This window comes from Lepisosteus platostomus, chromosome 10, assembly GCF_059453375.1.
Source record: "Lepisosteus platostomus isolate fLepPlt1 chromosome 10, fLepPlt1.hap1, whole genome shotgun sequence".
Taxonomy (NCBI): domain Eukaryota; kingdom Metazoa; phylum Chordata; class Actinopteri; order Semionotiformes; family Lepisosteidae; genus Lepisosteus; species Lepisosteus platostomus.
The window spans coordinates 13,228,781-13,250,189 of record NC_142620.1 but is presented as its reverse complement, the minus strand read 5'-3'; the positions used below and the strand labels follow the sequence as shown (position 1 = coordinate 13,250,189).

Here is a 21,409-nt window from a genome sequence, read left to right as displayed (position 1 = left end):
TGTCAGTATCTAGCAGAGTTGTGCTCTCAAGTGCATTATTGTTTTTATAATAGCTTCTCAAAGTGTTTTACAGGAAAAGTAAAAACAGTTAAAACAAAAGAAAACAGTTAACAAAGATAGAAGACAACAAGATTAGCACAAATAAACACAAGGGATTAGAAATGTAATAGAAGATGCCGGGAGCAGACACAGACACCATTTAAATAAAGCCTTTCTGAAGAAGAAGGCTTTGAGTCAGGATTTGACACCCTGATATCCACGGGAATAGAGGTATATAGTGTATTGGTATGTAGCAAGAGAAGGCTAACAGAAGATAACAGGTCAGATAGGTACTGAAGTGCCTTATAGGTGTACATGAGGCTTTTTAAGTCAACATGAACCCTGATAGGATCCAGTGCAGGGACTCCAGGACAGGAGTAATATGATAACTTACATGCATTCTGGTTAGGATTCTGGCTTCCAAATTCTGGACATAGTGAAGTCTGTTCAGTGTGGATTAAATACCCCAAGGAGTAGGGCATTGCAGTAATCCATTCTAGAAAAGATGAATGTTTGGACAAGGTTTTCTGCTACAGTCAAAAGACAACATAGGATGTAGTCTGGTGATATTTCTGAGATCAAAGAATGACGTTCTTACAATATTTTGCACATGTGGGTCAAATATTAAACCTGGATCAAATATCGCCCCCAAATTCTTCCATTTACAGTAGATTGAAATTCAAGTATGGTGCTATCCACCGATAGGGTTACTGCATTGGCTTTACATACAGTAGTTGATGAGATGTGCGGAGAAGCATGACTTCTTGTTACAGCTTAAATGAAGGAAAACATCTATTGGAACATCTAAGTGCTGAATATTAGGGGGCCCAGTGTTAAGCCCTGTAGAACTCCAGACGTAACAAATCAAACTTCAGAACTGAAAGCCCTAAGAGAGATAAAGTTTTGACAGTCATTAACGTAAGAGTTGAACCAGCAATGCCAGAACTCCAAAGCAGTACTGAGGAGAATAAGGAAGGTAACAGATCTGGAATCTGAAATGTACACTCAAGCCAGAAAGACTCTGCCTACATTCCAGTTTGCGGAAGAATTTTATAACAAGATCATTAGTAACTTTAACAAGGGCGGTTTCTGTGCTGTGTAGTTGTATGAAACCAGATTTGAGGGTTTTGAAGAGGTCAGGTGCAATGAGATGGTTATTTAATTGAAATGTAACAGCACATTTTAAAATGTTTGCAAGAACAGGTAGGTTGGATATAGAGTGAAAATTGTTTAGGATGTCCTGAGCTATATTTGTTTTTTAGGCTCAGGGCTGACTGCAGCCGTTTTAAAGGCCATTGATACCACTCCAGTGCTGAAGGACTCATTTATAATGTTGAGGATGACGGGGCTGAGGGGTAGAAAAACTGGGTTGAAGTAAAACAGTAGGAATGGGATCTAATAAATAAGTGGTCACGCAATACCAATTTACTCTGGCATGCAATGTCAAGTTAAGAGAAGTTAGAAAGACGAGAATGAGCAAACACAGGCAGACAGGAAGGAGGCGTAGTAGTAACAGGCATGGTGGAGCGAATCCTGCTGGGAGAAGGGGGAGGGAAATTAGTAGAGCTGGCAGCACAGTAAGTGATGTGTTTGTATCCTAAATGTCTGTAGCATGTACTGTATACACTTTGGCAACACTGTAATTAATTGGTCAAGCCAATAACGCTTGTTTAATTTAATTCTAGTTCAAAGAGAACAGCCGAGTGATCAGAAATGCCTGTTTCATGATGGGTGGGAAATAAAAGTAATTTGCGATGTCCAAGGTTCGACCTTTGTTGTGAGTTGGATTTGAGTGCAAGCTGTTTGAGACCAAAGCATTCCAACAAAACGAGAAAATCCTTTGCTAAACTGGAAAGCTGTGAATCAAGATGGATGGTAAAATCACCAAGAATAAGAATCATATTAAATTTGAAGCATAACAGAGAAAGTAAATGGGCACACCCACCTTAAAAGGCTTCATTATACTTGGGGGTCAGTAAATTATAGAAATGAGTCTAGAATGGAGAACAGAGACATTTAAAACCAGGCACTCAAAAGAAGAAAGCAGAGGTACAATAACCAGACATACACACATTAACAGTACATTAAAAATAACAATCAGGCCCCCACCATAACCAGATGGATGAGATTGCTCAAATAAACCGCAACCTGGAGTGACAATCTTTTTAAACAAGATTGTTAATATGTCTGTGCCAGGTTTCATTCAAGCATGGAAAGCTGGGTTTTCTGTCTGTGATGAAGTAGTTTAATAAGACTGTTTTTGTTTAGGGATTGGGTTTTAGATAAGACTGATTTGCCCGGTCTCAGTGAGCCAGGGGTTCAGTGAGAAGGGAGAAGTGGACCAGATGCTGAAGGCAGTGTAAATTATTCAAATCAGCACCACAGTGGGACATCAAGTTCAAGTTCAAGTTTCAAGTTTATTGTCATTACAATCATATACATAGTATATGGTATAACGAAATGCTATTTAGCTAGCTCTTGGACATAAGTAGTACAAAGAGAAAACAACAACAACAACAACAACAACAACAACAACAATACAATTGTGTAGCAAAAGAAAGACAGACACAACAGACAATGTGCAAAAAAAACAACAACAGGCAATGTGCAAAAAACAACAACAGGCAATGTGCAAAACAACAAAAAGTTAACAGGTTATGTGCAAAAAATATGCATCAACAGAATAAAATAAAGGGATAGAAATTATGGGGAGTGACTTTGACGTGTATGGTAGAGGTAGATTTTTGTGTGTTTGGGTTTTTGCTAAGAAAGAAAGAAAGGAAGAAGGCACTGTGAGGTTCAGATCATAGGTGAGAGGTGAGGTGAGAGTGAGAGTGAGAGAGGCTGGGAATTTAACAGTTTGATAGTGCGGGGGTAAAAACTGTCTCTGAGTCTGGTAGTCCGGGCCCGAATGCTCCGGTACCGTTTTCCAGATGGTAGCAGATCATAAAGTCTGTAGCTGGGGTGTGTGGGGTCTTTGATTATGCTTAGAGCTTTCCTCAAGCACCGTCTGTCATAAATGTCCTGGATAGATGGGAGGGTAACCCCAGTGATGGACTGGGCAGTTTTCACCACCCGCTGTAGGGCTTTGCGGTCAGCAGCACTGCAGTTGCCATACCACACTGTGATGCAGCCTGTCAGTGTGCTTTCTGTAGTGCACCTGTAAAAGTTAGTGAGGATCTGGGGACATATCTTAGCCTTCTTCAACCGTCTTAGGAAGTACAGTACAGGCGCTGTTGCGCTTTCTTGATCAGACAGGTGGTGTTGAGAGACCATGTGAGGTGTTGAGAGACCATGTGAGGTCCCCGGTGATATGGACACCAAGGAATTTAAAGTTACTGACCCTTTCCACTTCAGTCCCGTTGATGTGGATAGACGCATGTCCGGTTTGCAGTTTCCAGAAATCAACGATCAGCTCCTTGGTTTTGCTGACGTTGAGGGTGAGGTTGTTGTCATCACACCATGTTGTAAGGAGATTGACCTCCTCCCTGTAGGCCCTCTCATCATTGTTTGTGATCAGACCTACAACTGTGGTGTCATCGGCAAACTTGATGATGGAGTTGATGTTGTGTTTGGCCTTACAGTCGTGGGTATAGAGGGAGTAGAGCAATGAATTCAGTGGTGGAAACGCTAGTTGTGCTATACTGGAAATGTCTCTTTTCCCAGAAGAATAGCTGAGGTTTTTTGTGCAACATGGGTCATATTCCAAAAATGATGTATAACAGTAGGTATATAATTTATAATTTGTGTTCTTATTGTTTCGTACGGTATCTTGCGAGTTCTTCCAGTAAGCTTTGGAGACTTCACATACTATGAAGATGTTGAAATATTTTTTTTCCCTCTGTTTGAATTATCTGCACTGAATGGTACTGCACTGGTTTAAACAGTTTTGTTCTTTTTTTTACTTAATAAAAGCAAGCTGGATGTTTTGTGTACTTTTCTTTGATATCATAAAATGAACATATTTATTCACAAGACCAGATTTGTCCAATTCTTTTCCTTCGGGCACAATATAAACTCTTAATGGCCTACGTCGTCTTGATTTAAAAGGATTAATTTCTTAACTTCTCTGAGCTTGATCAGGTCCTGTTTCTATATGAAGACCTAGAAAGCCTGCAGACACAATGGCCCTCCAACACAATGATTGGAGAGCCTTGCCCTAGAAACCTATCTATCAAGAGTTATGCTAATGACTACCCTCCTGAACAACCTGTACTTTGCTGCAGAGATTCAGGGTGTCAGAAGATAAAAGGTCTAAAGAAGGACAGAAGTGGGGTAGAAGAGCCTGCTTGAACTTCCTCTCTTTGTGCAGGTACAGGGTTGGCACTATGATTAAAAGATTCAAATATACAATTTGCATATCCATATTGGATAGTTAAATAATAATAGGCAATTCTAAATTTGAAAAAAAATTAAAATAATTTAATAAGATTTACTACAGTAAATTTTAATACAGTGACATTTATTTTGATTGCACGCTTCGTACCTCAGAAGGGTTAGAGTAGTAGCTTGTGCTGAAGAGCATCCTTCATTAAAAACCGTGAACAGTGCGTGTGGTTCACTCGAGTGTATGTATAGACTATAGCTGTGACATTTAAAAAAGTTGCAGCTCTGTTATGCATGTGGTTTGTCTGGTTTTGTTGTGTTTGGTGATGGCATGCAGATAAGGTGTGGAGAAGCAGTATTCTCTGCTTGTTTCTCGGAAGGGACCAATTTTTGTATCTTCATTTGATAAAAGTGCTCACACAGTATTTTTTTACCAGCCATAAAGACAGACATTCTCAATAGGTTAAAAACAAATGAAAGGGCATTAGTTCTGTTTTCTGTGTACTGTACATATAGAATTTGTGGTGTCTTTCTCTCCATATTTATTATTCTTGTTTTTTCTAGAATAATAATAATGGGCACGCCACTCAAAGCACTTTACAGGTAATGGGGACTCCCCTCCACCACCACCAATGTGCAGCCCCACCTGGATGATGCGACGGCATCCATAGTGCACACGTAGTTAGCTCACCACACATCAGCTATCAGTGGGGAGGAGAACAGAGTCATGAAGACAATTCATAGATGGGGAGTAGTAGGAGGCCATGATTGGTAAGGGCCACTTGGAAATTTGGTCAGGACATTGGGGTAACACCCCTACTCTTTTCGAGAAATGTCCTGGGATTTTTAATAGCCACAGAGAGTCGGGACCTTGGTTTGTCATCCAAAGGAGGGTGCCTTTTGACAGTATAGTGTCCCTGTCATTATACTGGGGCATTAGACCGCAGGGTGAGTGCCTCCTAGTGGCCCCTCTTACACCATTTCCAGCAGCAACCTTATTTTTTCCCAGGAGATCTCTCATCCAGGTACTGACCAAGCTCACACTTGCTTAGCTTATTAGACTAGAGTAAAACCTCTACAAATCAGACTACAGAGGTTTTGATAAGCAGTGAAATGTTTCATATTTACATTGTTACAAATAGGGTTTGATTCTTCAGTTTGAAATGAACACAAATTGGTCATTTTTAAAATGTCAAATCTCTGAAACAATTCAGTTTTCTTAATAATTAGTTTAGAATGTATTTTCATCCTCTTATTCTTGACATTTGAGAATGTTGGTTAGGTTGAAAGTTCAGCTCAAAATAGCAATACCCACCACTTGGAAAATTAAGTGCAGGTCTTGTCAGTGATTCCTTTGAATGTGGTGGATACTCTCCAAAAGATCTGCTAGATTTTGCATGTTCTTGCTTAGTTATCTTTGGGGAAGCAGATGTTATTCAACATGGCAACACCGTATTCCTCACCAAATAGGTCTGCAGACACGAGCAATTCTCAAAACAACTGGGAACAAGCAGAGGTTGATACCAAAATTAAAAGAAATCACACTTAATATAAAATATTTTTACTTGTTCCTTTGCGTCACTATCACAGCAGAATCTATTTGTTATATGAAAGTCTATGCAATCTGTTGTAGATTTTTGTGTTGCTCTCCCACCTCATTGTGATCTTCTTCACAGCTAATGTGGGTTTTCCATATGCTATGATTTGACATTGAAGTCTGCGTTTAATATTTTATGCTTCTGTGTACTGGAAATTTATGTATCTTAAGTTGAATTTTGTTTGTAGAAATTAATGAGCAAATCTTGACTACTAAAAACTTACTTGTATTTAAATATCATTGTTTACTTGTAACTTTCCCCAGGCCCTTTTTTGTACATTACTGTAGATGAGGAACAGAGTGGCTGTAAGTGTGAAATGTGTTCTAGAAAGCAAATGCAAATCAGTGTTTATCTAAAGAACTTACAGAAGCTCACTTACAAACCCCAGATAACAAGGCTGCTCCTTCCTCCTAAAACTGGAACTAGTTTAGTTCAGCTCATCAGTCATTGACTTCAATGAACTTGTATATCTAGTATTTTTAATAACTAAATGGACCTCTTCATTGTTCTCATACTCCAAATTTGTTGAGGACTTGAACTAAAATTCAATTACTGTAATTACATTACTTGAAGTTGTCTTTTTTGAAGCTGAAATTAATTTAATAAAGTTCTGTTTAAGCAATTACTTCAGTTTACAACTAAAGTTTGTAGCTTAATAAATTTGTTTAGTCTGAACTGGAGGTTCTGCAGAGATGAAAACCAGAAAACCACTGGAATCTGAAATGCTTCACAGCTGTTCTCTGTCCCTCCAGTTGAGAATATTGATATAAGGATACAAACATTTCTACCATCTTGTTGTCTCAATTTTTGTCCCTTTTTTCAAGACTTATTAAAACTATTGACTTTGGTATGTTTTTACCAAGATGCTTAACTGATTACTGAACTGTTTAATGCTCAACATGCTTAATACTGTATATTGTTGCTGTCCCATAGCTAAGGTTCTGACAAAAGAAAATTGGACTTCATTAAATATTCCAAAAATAAGGGTTTGATTCTTAGTTCTGCATGACTCTGGTTGCCAAAATTGCAGGACCTGCCGTATAACCTAATTTCAAAACATAATCTGTGAAATCCAGTGCTATGTACAGATGTGCAGAGGGAAAAGTTCACTTTTAAGATGGATAACATTTTATCAGCTGGAAATTGTTAAATGTCTAATCAAGTAATGGTTCAGTTAGTCCATCAGCAATTTTAAGTAACTACTTATTCTGTTGTATTACAAATAAGAAGACATGGGATTTCCTAATAAAAAGGATTGAGAAATTCTGACTTACAGTAACTGCTATGATTCTTTTGGCAAGACTACTGTATATTGTCTTACACTGGTGGAATAGACCTCAGTCTTTTTTATTTTTCTGAACATCTGCATATTTGTACCATTGCTTTATAGAAAACGTTTTTTGTATCAGGGAGAGCAGTGCATCTGCATAGATGTTCATGTTCATTTGTGATATGCACACACAGTTTGTGCTTCACTAATGTTTCTGTAAAAGCGGTAGATTTAAAGAGAGATATTTATCAGTTTAGGCCATTGATAATGCACTGCATGTAGAAAGCTTCTCTATTCTCACCCATTTTTTTTTATTGTGACATTTAAGACCCTGAATAGTTGGGTGTTAGTGTGACCCAGCTTGCTATAGTGCGAAAAGCATAACATACAGTACTGTAGTTTGCAGAGTTTGAAAACATAAGCAGAATTTGTAACTTGTTTCTTAAACTTTCAGATTTGTCATGAAATTATAAAGCAATTAGATTTGAAACAAGTGGGAACCTGTGGAATGAAATCATGTCAGGAGGAAGGTAACCCTGTATTTTGGAGAACAAAGTAAGTCTAGCTATGGCATGTTGAACATACTGAAGATTACATTCAAGCAAAGTGGAAGACAAGAGAATTACAACAGTTCTTAAAGATCCTGGAGAACAGATCATTTGGGTGGCAGATCCAAGACTAATTTTAGACATAATACTCACCATGTTATGTAAATTATGAAATCCTATCTTACTGGTCTATGAATTGAAAGCCACCTGCAGGTCCGGGGTTCTTCCCAAAAAACTCAACATAAGAAAAGACAGCATAAGAAATCAATAGGGCTAGTTAAGTCTTGTCACAGTTTATCTGTAAGAAATCAGTTTTTACTTATGGGAATTTGAGTTCTTACTACTGTTAGGACATAAATGTGGATGTTATCTGTTAATGACTGAAGTGCTAATTATGCCAACACTAGAACTAAACCAGAGATGACAGATAGATAATATAGAAAATGTTGAGTTGCCAAATTCAGGACCCTGGAATACACTCACCTCAGCAGATATGTAATAATAATAATAATTATTATTATTAATAATAATTGCTTACACTTATATAGCGCTTTTCTGAATACTCCACTCAAAGCGCTTCACAGGTAATGGGGACTCCCCTCCACCACAACCAATGTGCAGCATCCACCTGGATGATGCGACGGCAGCCATAGTGCGCCAGAACGCTCACCACACATCAGCTATCAGTGGGGAGGAGAGCAGAGTAATGAAGCCTATTCATAGATGGGGATTATTAGGAGGCCATGATTGGTAAGGGCCAATGGGAAATTTGGCCAGGACACCAGGGTTACACCCCTACTCATTTGGAGAAAAGCCCTGGGATTTTTTTAATGACCATAGAGAGTCAGGACCTCGGTTTTACGTCTCATCCATACAGCGCCTGTTTACAGTATAGTGTCCCCGTCACTATACTGGGGCATTAGGACGCCTCCTGCTGGCCCCACTAGCACCTCTTCCAGCAGCAACCTTAGTTTTTCCCAGGAGGTCTCCCATCCAGGTACTGGCCAGGCTCACACCTGCTGAGCTTCAGTGGGTTGCCAGTTGTAAGTTGCAGGGTGATATGGCTGCTGGCCATGGCCATGTATCAAGAGAAAAACATAGATATTGTCCAGGCAATGCAAATTATGAATGCGAGTGATCTGATTGAAAACAGCACTCGAGAGTTTATGTAATCGGTATAGTAGGATGGTACCTCTGAGTTAGAGCTCCTGCGGCCTCCCTCCATTCTTGTCAATTTTGTTGTCCAACCATCTTTTTGAATCTGTGTTTCTGTGCCATCCAATGTATGCGATCAACAGTAATGTACAGTACAGTATATCCCATCCTAGGAATGTGGTTCCCATCTTCCTTTGGGGTTTTCTTTTAAGGGGGCTCTTTCTGTTGTTAGGGGTGGGGTGGTGTTGTTACCTAGTTAAAGTGTAAAGTGCTTTTTTTCTATCACTAATATGTTTTTTCTCTTCTTGCTTAGCAGTCTGCTATGTACAGTATATTTTGGTCAATCAAGACATTATTCCTCTTTGACAGTGTGTTCAGCCTCTAATGGTCATAACTACAGTAACTAACTGAGGAGACTAGCATACAGTATATTAAAACTTATCTTAGTTCACAAAATTGCTTCGGTTTTGCATGTCCCTCCAGTATTTGATAGATTTTGTTAGCATTCTTGCAGGTATGAATGCTGTCATGAATTATATACTTAACAGGTCAAAGTCAGTTTTCTGTGATAAACTACCTACAGTAGGTGTGCCCAAGTATTTATACAGTTACCATACCAATTTTTGCAGGTTTCGTCTAACTGAAACATCTTCCCATGGTCAAGAACTTCATTAAAGACAATTCTACTATATGTACTTGGCTTGCAACTGCATAAATATTGACTAGAGGAAATTACTGAATTGGAAAGCACATTGGCTCCGATAGTACATGTTCAATACCTCACCTTTTATGAAGCTTCTGTATTTGACGTCCACTTTGTTAGAAGAAAATCATCATACCCAGTTTCTTGTATGCAGAATTGTAACTTAAATGACAATTGACCAAGATATTTGCTAGCTTTGAGACTCCACAGCAGTGAATATTTTCATTTTGCTTTTAAACTGACACTTGAGGTATTCCTTTCAGGTCCTGTGAAAACTTAATAACAATTGTATATTTACAGTATTATATTCATGTTATATATTTTTTCTGGTATAGTATATATTATGCATGAATAATATTACAAATAATATGAATAACAGAGTTATATACTGTATATACTGTATGACTTGCAAAATGATCAGGGAAATTGTCCGAAGCATCTACAGTACAATGCCTTCTTTACCTGGTCTTTCTCTTGTAGATGCAGCTATATTAAAATTTTCTATATCCCTATTGGGTAAAGTAGACAATTTAGGACATGGAAAATGTTAAATCAACCACCTTTCACGGCTTTCTTCACAAATTTTATCAGACCTTTTGGCCACATTTAGGACAAGTTTTGCTTGAAATGTCATACAGTACTGCCATTGAGAAAGGGAAGTTAATATTGCCATTCCATCCCTGTTACTTAAAAAAGATCCTTTGCTTTGTGCAAGATATCGTCCCATCTCTCCATCTTACTCTGACATCAAGATGTATGGTAAGGTGCTATTATACTAGATGTATGTCCAAATTAGTACATCTTGGTTAAAGAGGCTTTATTAAAGGGCATCTCATATCAGCATCTCCTGTGGACTCACCCTGTTCCATTCTGCTACTGGCTTTGAGAATATCTGTGGTCAGTTCTACATGTGTTTATGTTATCTTTTCCTTAAATGCGGTTAATTTTTATCTCTCCAGCAGTATTCAGCTTTGTTATAACTTGTTTATAGCCGCTTACTCAGTCTTTCCATCTGTCTATGATTTTCATCTCTGCCTCTGCCTCCTTAACTGCTGAGCATTGTTGATGAATTCAGTGCACTAAGTACAAAATCTCTAGGTCCAAAACAGCATTTTTCAGAATCGACCTTGAGTATTCTGTTCCTGCCTTTGCAATAAACTGTGTAAATTCAGCCTTCAGGACTTTGATGGAAGCCTTGGGATTTCATTTAAGAATAAAGTGGTTCACAAAGTAAACAACACTTAAGTCAAATGACAGAAAATACTCGTCCCGAATATAAATTGAAATCAAATCACCACGTGTACAGTTGAACACTTTGAGACCAGATTAAATTTCAGATCTTTCCTTAAATAGAATGACCTTAACTTTAAAATTAAGCAATATAAAAACTCCAGGCTGAATGTTGGTGTTCAATAAAAAAATGTTCATTAAACTCATAATTCTGATGCTTGGGTTAACGGTGTTTTGTATTATTTGGCAAATGTTGAATTATTTAACCATGTTGTTGTCAAATAGATTGTCTGTATAGTTTTATTTATTAATATGAACTTTTTGAAGATGGTAACATAAAGATTGCATCAAAGCAGTTAACATTTACCATATGTACAAAAAACTTTACATGTCCTTTTTAAAAAAACATTTTTTTTCTGTTATTTTTCTTCGGCATAATTAAACAACAGATCCCAATTTAACACATACAGTATGTAGTGATTTTAATTTCAACCCATTTCAGTGCAGCAACTAGTTCATAAGTGTATTATGGGAGGGTTTTCAGGTGGGAGTCCAAAATAAACACTGGAACCCAGATCAAGGTCCAGACATATACTGACAAGAATACAAATTAGACACAGAGAATTCCAGGCTGACTAGAGTTTTGTTTTATTTCAGCTGCATTGTGCTTAGTTCAAGCACGTTCACTTATAGGAACTTTATTTCTTATACTTTTTATTATTAAGCAAAAGGCCATTACATTGTAGTAAGTTACAGTAACTTATTTAGATTTAAATATCTAAGCAGTAGCTAATGTGATGCTGTCTCATCACTTCATCATTTAATTCTTTTATCCAAAAATGGCCACGACCATGAGATTCAGTGCTTCACTCCCTTCCCAACTCTAAAAGTTCAGTAAATTTGTCTGTCGCTATGATAATCTCTTGTGTTTATTTTACATCCTTGGAAAGAAAAGATTCTACATGAGAAGATAATGAAGAAGACTGTCAGGGTTAAGAGAAGAATTCTGGGAAACGAGAACAATTATGGCTGAATTACTTTTCTGCTCTGGATTACTTTAGAAATTATACACTGTTGCTTCTTACATCTTCTTAGTTTAAAAAAAAACAAGTTTATTTTGTTTACAAGGATTCAAGGAAAATTGAGAAGCAAGCAGAAGCCATTTTGTTCATTACTCCTCCTAGTTATAAGTACGTTTTTAGTTCAACACATTAAAACATTTATCATACGCCTGGGAAATCTGTATGCACCTTGTGGTTGTCAAAGAGGAAAAGCCAAAGGACAATTAGTGATGTGGTTAATTATTTAACTTAGCTTTGGAACACCTCCATTTTCTGGATTAGAAGCTTATTTCTTGAGAAAATATTTCCTTGGTAATTCTTCTGCAGCTGTGTTTTGATGAACTCAGCTTAGCAAAACATATGTGGGTCTGTTTGTTCTCTTCATGTGCTGTTCCTGTAACAGGATTCATTTACTTTTACCTTTGTATTATGCAGGCATGGGTTCTTGATAAAGATACTGGGTGGATGCTGTTTTTCTTATTCATAACTGTGTTATGCATTGAATGGTTGTTCATCCAGGAAAACAAACACTGTATGTGCCCAAAGCTAGTCTATGAAATAACATGTACACTGGCCATATTAAAGATGTGATTAGTGTGAATCTATATAATGAAACTTCTACACTTTACTGTATGTTACTGATTTACTTGTGTAATTTACGTGTAGTAAGCAGTCTAGTAAATTTATTTTACTACCAGTATCTTTAAAATACCAGACAGATTGTTCGCAATTACAAGAATACTTGCTGTTCTGCAAGAGGGGAAGTGCCTGTTCTGCAAGAATGGTGTACCTGTCATCATTATTGTATGGCACAACCACAGGTATGTTTCATAATTCACAGGAAGGTGGCAATATATAAATTCAGATCCAGACGTTTTGCTCAGAATTGAGTGCAGACAATGGAAATTAATAATTGCAGAGTTGAACTTCCCTTGTTACAACTCAGCCAGATGGCTTAAATAAATATATTTTTCACCAAACACAACCATGGCACTTTGTGCTTGCCTGAGAACAGCAGAATAGTACCTTTGAAATATCTGTACAGTAGTCCAATCCTTCTCCAGGGATTCTTGGGAAACACCATTACAGTGCTGAACAATGCACTGTCTTTATATTACCATTTGATGGCAGTGTCTACTAACAAAGCAGTGCATTCAACAGAGTGTTACCGGCAGTCAGTTGCTTCTTAAGAAGAAAAATCATTTGAGATAGAAGGGTAAAAATCTGTGTTGACTTTGAAGAAATCAGACTTTTGACCTCTTAAACCTAGCACATTTTGGAGACCTAAGTTAGTACATTTAATTTTACAAAGTTTGCACAACAAAGAAATGCTTGAGTCGCTTATAAAATCATGTCTTCCACTTACTGCTTTCTTGGTAAGTCTAGGTTGACTTGAACGTGTTTCACACATAGGTGTTGAAAATAAAAGCAATAGGCCATCGTGCAATTCATGTCTACGTTTTTCAAAGACATGAGTCTTAAAGCAGGTCTCTCTCTGTCTGTGACAGCCGGAGCTGACAGTAGAGAACTTGCCGGCTTACCTGGAGCTGGGAAAGCCTCTGCTGATGCTGTTTGTGGAGGAAGAAGATGGAAAGAGTGAAGGCATTCGACGGGAGCTGCAGAGCCTGCTGGGTAAAGGGCAGCTGGACTCCTACCTTCCCTGCTGGATACATTTGTAAGTGTCTGTCCAGCCACACAGGTTTGTGTTTCTGTACTTGTGTGAGGGCCCTCCCACTGCCTCTCTTTTTATTTGTATTTTTAATTCTGCACTGTGCCAAAATAAAGTCCATCATTGGGTGATCTGTAGCAGACCTGAAACAATTAGTATTGTCACTTTCAGCTTCTAAAGAAGATGGCATTTGATTAATAAGAAAAGTAATTTCACTTTGTGTGGACTGTCTCCCTGGTCCTTTTTTTTCTGAAACGTTTTTTAATTTCATTTTTTCTGGAGCTGCAATTTTTGTGACAACATCTTCTCATCTCCTGTCCTTAGAAATATTGTAATACCTGCACACACACACACACACTTAATCAACTTTAAAGACTCAATTTAAGTATTTTATGTTTTGTTATAATTGATAACATTTCCACCTCAGAATGTTATCAGTGCTCTGGTAGACTGTTCATCCTCCCCTTCCTCTGTTTCTTCCCTTCAATTCCATATATCTAATGATCAAACTCCAGAAACCTTTAAATGGAGCTTGGCATGTACTTAGTAAAAATTAGATTGTGTAGCTGTCTCATTACTCTGAAGAGGAAGTGGCTCTTCTAAATGTACCTTTTGCTGATGCTGTGGTTGGAGTATTAAAGAAGTCTGATCTCTGGAATGAGTCATTGCGTGTTCTTGATAATTTTCAGAGATAATCAGTAATGCACTTTTACTTTTGTTTGTGGAACACCAATACATCATTTTCAGTGACATTTTCTTTCTAAATTTAACTTTTAAATTCCATATAGCTACTGTAGATCTCTCTGCCTCATAGAGAATGCCTTATGCACACTATTGTGCCAGAAGCATTTCAAGTTCTGTTCAATTTTTAGTATTTAAATGTAGGAAACTTTATAAATTTTTCACGTCTACTTTGCCTCCTATGACATGGATTAGCGACCTTTCAACATTGCTTTGTAATGATTTGGTGGTCAGAGACAATTAGTAATTGGGACAGTAAATTCATAGAAGACCTTATGGCTACTAGGAATTAATAAGTACAGTGTGTACACACAGGAAATCAAAAAATGCAAAACACAATGTTATTAATACAACAAATTAATTTGTATTTGTAACGAATTACAAACCAATTTAAGAGTATGGATCAATGGATGATCAGTCATTATAATTAGGGATTGATCATCCATTTGATATGGATAGTGAAGAGCTATAAAAAAAGAATTAATATACATTGACTATAATACTCGGATTAGCATAGTTTAGCATTATCTATAACATTATGTATTACTATAATACTCGGGTTAGCATTATCATAAATAATTAGGCTCATACATACACCAATATTTCTAAAACTCAAAAGATAAATATCCACTACTCATCTGAATTGAGGATGTTTGCCCAGTCTGATCAGGTTGTAAAAGTCCCCAAAGTTGAGACTTTATTGTGGAAACAGTTACAAAGTTCGCTCTGAGTATTTTGAATCTGCTGCACTGAATATTTGTTGATGTTCAGTTGTTTTTTTCATCTTGATATTATTTAGTTGTCTCTTCCTGGCAGTTACAGTACCTTCAGCCGGTGTGTTGCAGCTGTGGTTCAGACAGTGGAGATTGAAGTCAAGGGATTAGTTCGCTGTCAAGTTGCCAGGGTCCCAGAGACCATCGCAAACAGCTGTGTGACTTTTGAGTTGATTCCCGATTAGTAATTGGTCATGACATCTTTGGATTTCGTGGGCGTCCCTACATGGCATGTTCCTCTTTGGTGGGTCACTCAGGCCCTGTCAGTAATTCATGACTTCTAACCTTCTCTGGGTTCTAATTCCAGATGTGTCTTCCTTTTGGAGCTGAATTTAGGCTCTTAACTGGAGGTGTTAGGATAGGTCAAATTTATAGTGGCCTGGTTTGGTGTTAAAGAACTCTTTTCTGGGAAATCCTGCTAATCAAGGTCCCATCTCAGAGACATTTCCAAGAGGTTGACTCAAAGGAGTTGAACAGTTCCAGGAATTTGTTTTCAGTTCCTGGCCAGAAATAATTATCAATCATTGTTAATCATTTTAAACACTTAGTTCTTAGCATAGAAGAGCTACTGCACTCTATAATTTCTGAAATTTGTTTATTCCAGGGTTATATACTGACTAACCTTCTAAAAGAAAACATATTCCCCATGAGAAAGTTTTCCTCATCCTGTAAAATTAGTCTGGGTTTCTGAAAAACAGTTCCATGGAAATAGCACTTGATACATTCTTTTCTTTTGCCAGTGAAAAAACATTTTAGACTTTTTAAATAATTTCATATCAAGTGGCCAATTTCAGAATAGTAATTTATTTATTCAATTATTTAATTTTAGTATTGCTCATTTAAATTAATGTGGAGGAAAAAAATCACCCAGGTATTTGAAAATGTCTGATTTTGCGTATAAGTTTTACATTATTTGTAAATTATATGTTATATGTTATATGTTATATGTTATATGTTATATGTTATATGTTATATGTTATATGTTATATGTTATATGTAAATTATATGTGGTGAATTAAATTACTTTCCATTGACATGTTAAGCTTACTAGAGCTTCCCCCTACAGTGCATAGGTTGAAAATAACCTTTGTCTTAATATTGTGATATTCTTTCATTTGGATTTTCAGAATAATTGTATACAAGTCTTTAGGAGTCATTTTATGTAAAGACAGAAATTCTGGAAACTCACCAAAACCTCACACTATGGCATGACCACAATTGTTGACAAGTCAGTCCTATTGGCTTTTTTATAAAGTGGGTGATGAAAGACTGGATGAAACCTGATCTCTGCTGTGGCACGTCTGTAGACTGATCAATCAGTATTGTTGCTGTTTCACATAGGCATATTGTGCCTGTGTTGGTTCTGTGTAGTGGCACCAGGTCATTGGGGTTTGCCTGTGCTATTGCAATGCCCTGGTTCTGAGCAAGTTGACGCCCGTCTCTGATGATCTCTTTCCTGTGTTTTAGGGGCCGAACGCCAGCTGGGAATGCTATCCTAGAGTCATATCTGGGCTCTGTCCCGCTGCTCCCGGTCTTGCTACTGTCAGAGCTGGGCTCTGGTGGTGAGGTGTTTGAGTTTCCCCCTGGAAAGCCCATGTTGGCCGACTCTATTCTACATTGGCTCAGCAGAGTGAAGAGAAAAGAAGAGCAGCCTGCAGGTAAGAAAACACGATTTTCAAGTGCAACTCTAGGGAAGGAAGGACAACTATGGTCCAGGGACGCTTTGGTTTTGTTGTAGTTGTGATCTTAAATCCTTAATCAAACTGTTTCTCTTAATTCACCTGAGGTCGGTCCAGAGATCAGTTTCACTTGCATTTTGAATAGTACATGTAAAGCCTGCAGTTCTCTGGATGCCGGAGACAAAAGTTACCCATTCCTGATCAAGGATTTCTTGGACTGGGTAGCAATAACAAGAGCCAGATTCCAGCACAATTAGTTCTGTTTCATCAGAATATGAAACAGTGCCCTGGGGCACAGGTGTTGTTACTGAGTAATTGCTTCTGGTGGTGAATGATCCCTTGAGAATGTTTTATTCTTTATAAGTTGCTAACTCGGTGAGTCTTTGGGACAATTAAATGTTAATCCCATGTTGAAAAGTATGGAAGAGTAACAGTGTTTCAGCTGTTGAATCTGTATTCGCAACACGTATGGTCACTTGTATTGTTAAGCGCCTCAGGGCAACCTTGTTGTAAAAGGCACTATATAAAAATAAATTTCATTGAATCTTCTTCAGGTGTGAGGATGAGAGACTAAGGTAGGAGAAATGTAAAACACAAGAACATAGGACAGAGTAGGTGAGAATGGGCACACAGGTAAGACTGTCCAAATGGAGAAAAAGATTTAAAATGAAATAGGCTGTCAGCAGGAAAAGTAGGAAGCTGTGGTTCATGTTAAAGTAAATGTTGGCTTCTGAGTTTTCTAGAGTTTGAGGCTTGAAATCTCTGTAAAAGAACGCAGACCGATCATCTGCTTAGAGGGATCTTTTATTCTCACTGCTCTGACGTGTTCTCTGAAATGATCAACCAGGCATGTACTGTAAGTGACAGGGCACTTTCAGCAAGAGATGCAGTAAATGAGGTTACTCCATATACATGATATTCTCTAGATATCTTTAAAATAGCCACAGGGGCCCTGTATAATGCATGGCACTGGATACATACTGTGTTTACAGGTGATTTTATAGGAAAAGGTGCCTGGTGTGCATGGTACTGTATCTGTGTGTTATGGGAACTATGAACAACAAGGTTGCACAGATTGGGTGGTCATCAGTATGATATGATGGGAGGGAGGTGTCTGGGGAAAACCATTCCAGTTGGGAGGTCCTCCTGTAAAATGAAGACGTTACCTCTGATGATCCTGGGAATGTCTACATGGTGATTCTTTGTCAGTTAAAGTACATGAAGAAGCATTGTTCTATGAAATAGATCTTGCATTTCATACTGATGTTGTGCACAAAATGAATCATAAACTTTGGTTAATAAAGTACAGAGCTGCTCTACAGTGCAGTTTAAATAGAACCAGGACTTCATCAAATGTTTAGAAATTCAGGCTCCTTCAAGGAGAACCTTATTATGACAAATTGGAAAAGTAGCTCCACAGAAAGTTAATTTCAATGTGATTAAATGTTTTTGGCTAGTTTGAATGCATTCCTCTAAGGGAGAAAAATAGGTTTGTGTGGGAAACTGAACAGACTTCCAAAAATTGATGAAAAACTGAAATGTTCTGATAAACCTTTATCAGAAACACGTTTTCCTAAAAGAATTTGAGGTAGTCAGTTTTGGATTCCCACTACCCTTTGTGTAAAGAAAAATGCATTTTTAATACATTTCCACTGTGGATTTTGTCGATGCCTTCGTGGATTTCGAATACTTGAAGGAGCCCTCACAAATAGAAAAGCCAATGACTGAAAAGATTTGGTTCTTGTATCCCATTAGGGACTAGTAGGACATTCCTTCAGGAATATATACTGTATGTGGCTGCTCTTCTCTGGACTGATTCCAGAACAGTTATATCTGTTTCTGCGTCATGGTGTATCATGGCATTGACTGTTTCATCCAGTTGATAGAATCCATATGTTGTACACATTGTTTGTATGTTTTTTTTACCTATTACAGAGACGTTTCATAAAGGCAGTTCCTGCATGTTACAAAATATGGTACTGTATGCCAGGAACAGGAAGTTCAAAACATATGCAACAGAAAACGTTCTGCCTCCCCCATTGCTGTTTGCTCAGGGGTGTAATATAATAGTTTAAACAAATATTGCATGGGTCTTCTGAAATGTTTTCTTATATCTTGGCAACTCTTTCTGATCTTATTGATCATCTGTAACTGCAAGAACATTGACAATATTGATAATCACTGTTTCTTTGATATAATCAGGATAACCACAGGGTGTTAATCATTGTTTATTTTGTTAAGCTCTTCAACCCTACTTTCTTTGGGTTTTATTTTGAAGTAAAATTGAAGAAATTATATGTGTATGCATGTTACTCATTAATAAAAGTATTAAAAACTAGGAACTGCTTACATGTAGAATATTAAACATGGTGATGAGTCCTTTTTTCTCTACAAATTTGAAATTCAAGCAATTGAATTTGCATGGTCTGAATACAAGATGAATACAATCTTACAAAGCTGTATGTGAAATCTGCAGTTCCTCTGACAAAACAAACATGTACTGTGTTTACAAATTTACACATGTTCCACATGGATGATGTCACGTTGTGGAAATTATTATGTTATTCGAAAAACTTAAAAGATCATATCAGTCTTGGTTTTAAGAAAGCAGAAGAGAAGCCAAGTGTGTGCATTTATGTAATTTGGGCATATTTTTCTGCAAGGATTGCAGAAGTTGTTTACTCTTCTCATTCAACAGTTTGTCTGCTTTATGCCAAGATTGGCTTGATAAATTCTAATTCTGTAGCTATTTAAGACAATTTAGGATCATGAAGAAGAAAACTCTTTCTGCTTCAGAACCTTGTCCTTAAATCTTGTGCATGTTTACTCTTTTTCAGGTTTTTACTCTTTTTGCACTGAAGCAAAACATTTCTGACACACCCAGGTGGTGTAAGACATATAAGACATTTAAGAATTACAGATGTAGCCATTCAAAATGCGTGGTAAAACCCCATACCGCGGGTTTTGAGCTACAGGCCGCCACAGTATGTGATAAACTGGCCAAAGATGATTCACAGGTGGCACTTGGGGTGGATTATTTGTTAGTGAAACAATTGCTTCATTTAATCTCTCTACTGTGCATGTTTAAATCTGTTTAATATGGAATATTAATATGGATTTTTGTAATTAAAGGGAAATTTTAGTACCTGAGCATAAAAATAACAGGAGCATAACGTCTCTGAATGTCATATCATCATAAACAGTATTAATTTTGGAATATAAATATATTATACTTACAGTATATGGCTGGAAGTGATAGTTTAAATAAAAAGTACACAACAGTATTCCACTTTCTTCATAAACATTTTTTTTATGAGCTCGTTCTGACTATATTAAGTTTATATAGTTTGTAAAAAGCTATAATGTTTTAACCTTTTGTATGAATACTTGCTTTCATTATTTCAGTAAAAAAACGTGTACATTTTAGAATCCGCTTAATAGGGAATATTATATGGAATCACGTAACTAAAGAAATTAATAACGATATTAATTTAAGGGACTAAATATATTTATATATACCATAGTCCACTTTCTTTGTATACATGTTTTATTTTTTCTTTCGAAACATTTTAAGCTTTTCGTTTCCAAGCCACCCCTTGGTGCAGTGTGTTTGGTGGATAATAATAATAATAATAATTGCTTACACTTATATAGCGCTTTTTCTGGACACTCCACTCAAAGCGCTTTACAGGTAATGGGGACTCCCCTCCACCACCACCAATGTGCAGCATCCACCTGGATGATGCGACGGCAGCCATAGTGCGCCAGAACGCTCACCACACATCAGCTATCAGTGGGGAGGAGAGCAGAGTAATGAAGCCAATTCACAGAGGGGGATTGTTAGGAGGCCATGATTGATAACAGCCGATGGGGAAATTTGGCCAGGATGCCGGGGTTACACCCCTACTCTTTTCGAGAAACACCCTGGGATTTTTAATGACCACAGAGAGTCAGGACCTCGGTTTTACGTCTCATCCGAAGGACGGCGCCTGTTTACAGTATAGTGTCCCCGTCACTACACTGGGGCATTAGGACCCACATGAGCCGCAGGGTGAGCGCCCCCTGCTGGCCCCCCTAACGCCTCTTCCAGCAGCAACCTTAGTTTTTCCCAGGAGGTCTCCCATCCAGGTACTGACCAGGCTCACACCTGCTTAGCTTCAGTGGGTTGCCAGTTGTGAGTTGCAGGGTGATATGGGTGATAGGTCTCCATCTAGTAGATCTGAGTTCCATTCCAGCTTTTTCTACTAACAAAGACTCCTTTTTAAAAAATAAAATAGTAAATATTATTTACACTATATTAACAATATTTTTTTATATATCACAACGTATTCAATGTTAAATTATATTAATAATTAAATAAAAACATTAATACTGTCAACAGTGGGAGTGAAAACCAGTTCAACCTGTTTAATTAAATTCAATTCAAAATACTTTATTCAGTGGGGCAATTTAACACAAGTCTTTACAACAAGCCTTAAAACAAAATCGTATATATTTTAATTATAATCGAGAACAACAAAGTGGTATTTAGAAGACAACTGGAACTACTGTATAATAGTGTATCTGATCATTATTAAAATTATTAATTTATTAATAGTAAATAATAATTTAAAGTTC

General features: G+C 37.3%; 1 protein-coding gene across 1 annotated transcript in view; it reads left to right on the top strand.

The window, feature by feature from the left end:
- The window catches only part of txndc16 (thioredoxin domain containing 16), a 70,772-nt gene that overhangs the window by 31,904 nt on the left and 17,459 nt on the right, over positions 1-21,409 (top strand). Inside the window, exons 18-19 of the mRNA XM_088648300.1 lie at positions 13,439-13,605; positions 16,581-16,771. Coding sequence (XP_088504426.1) covers positions 13,439-13,605; positions 16,581-16,771 — 358 coding nt within the window. The remainder of the gene's footprint in view (positions 1-13,438; positions 13,606-16,580; positions 16,772-21,409) is intronic.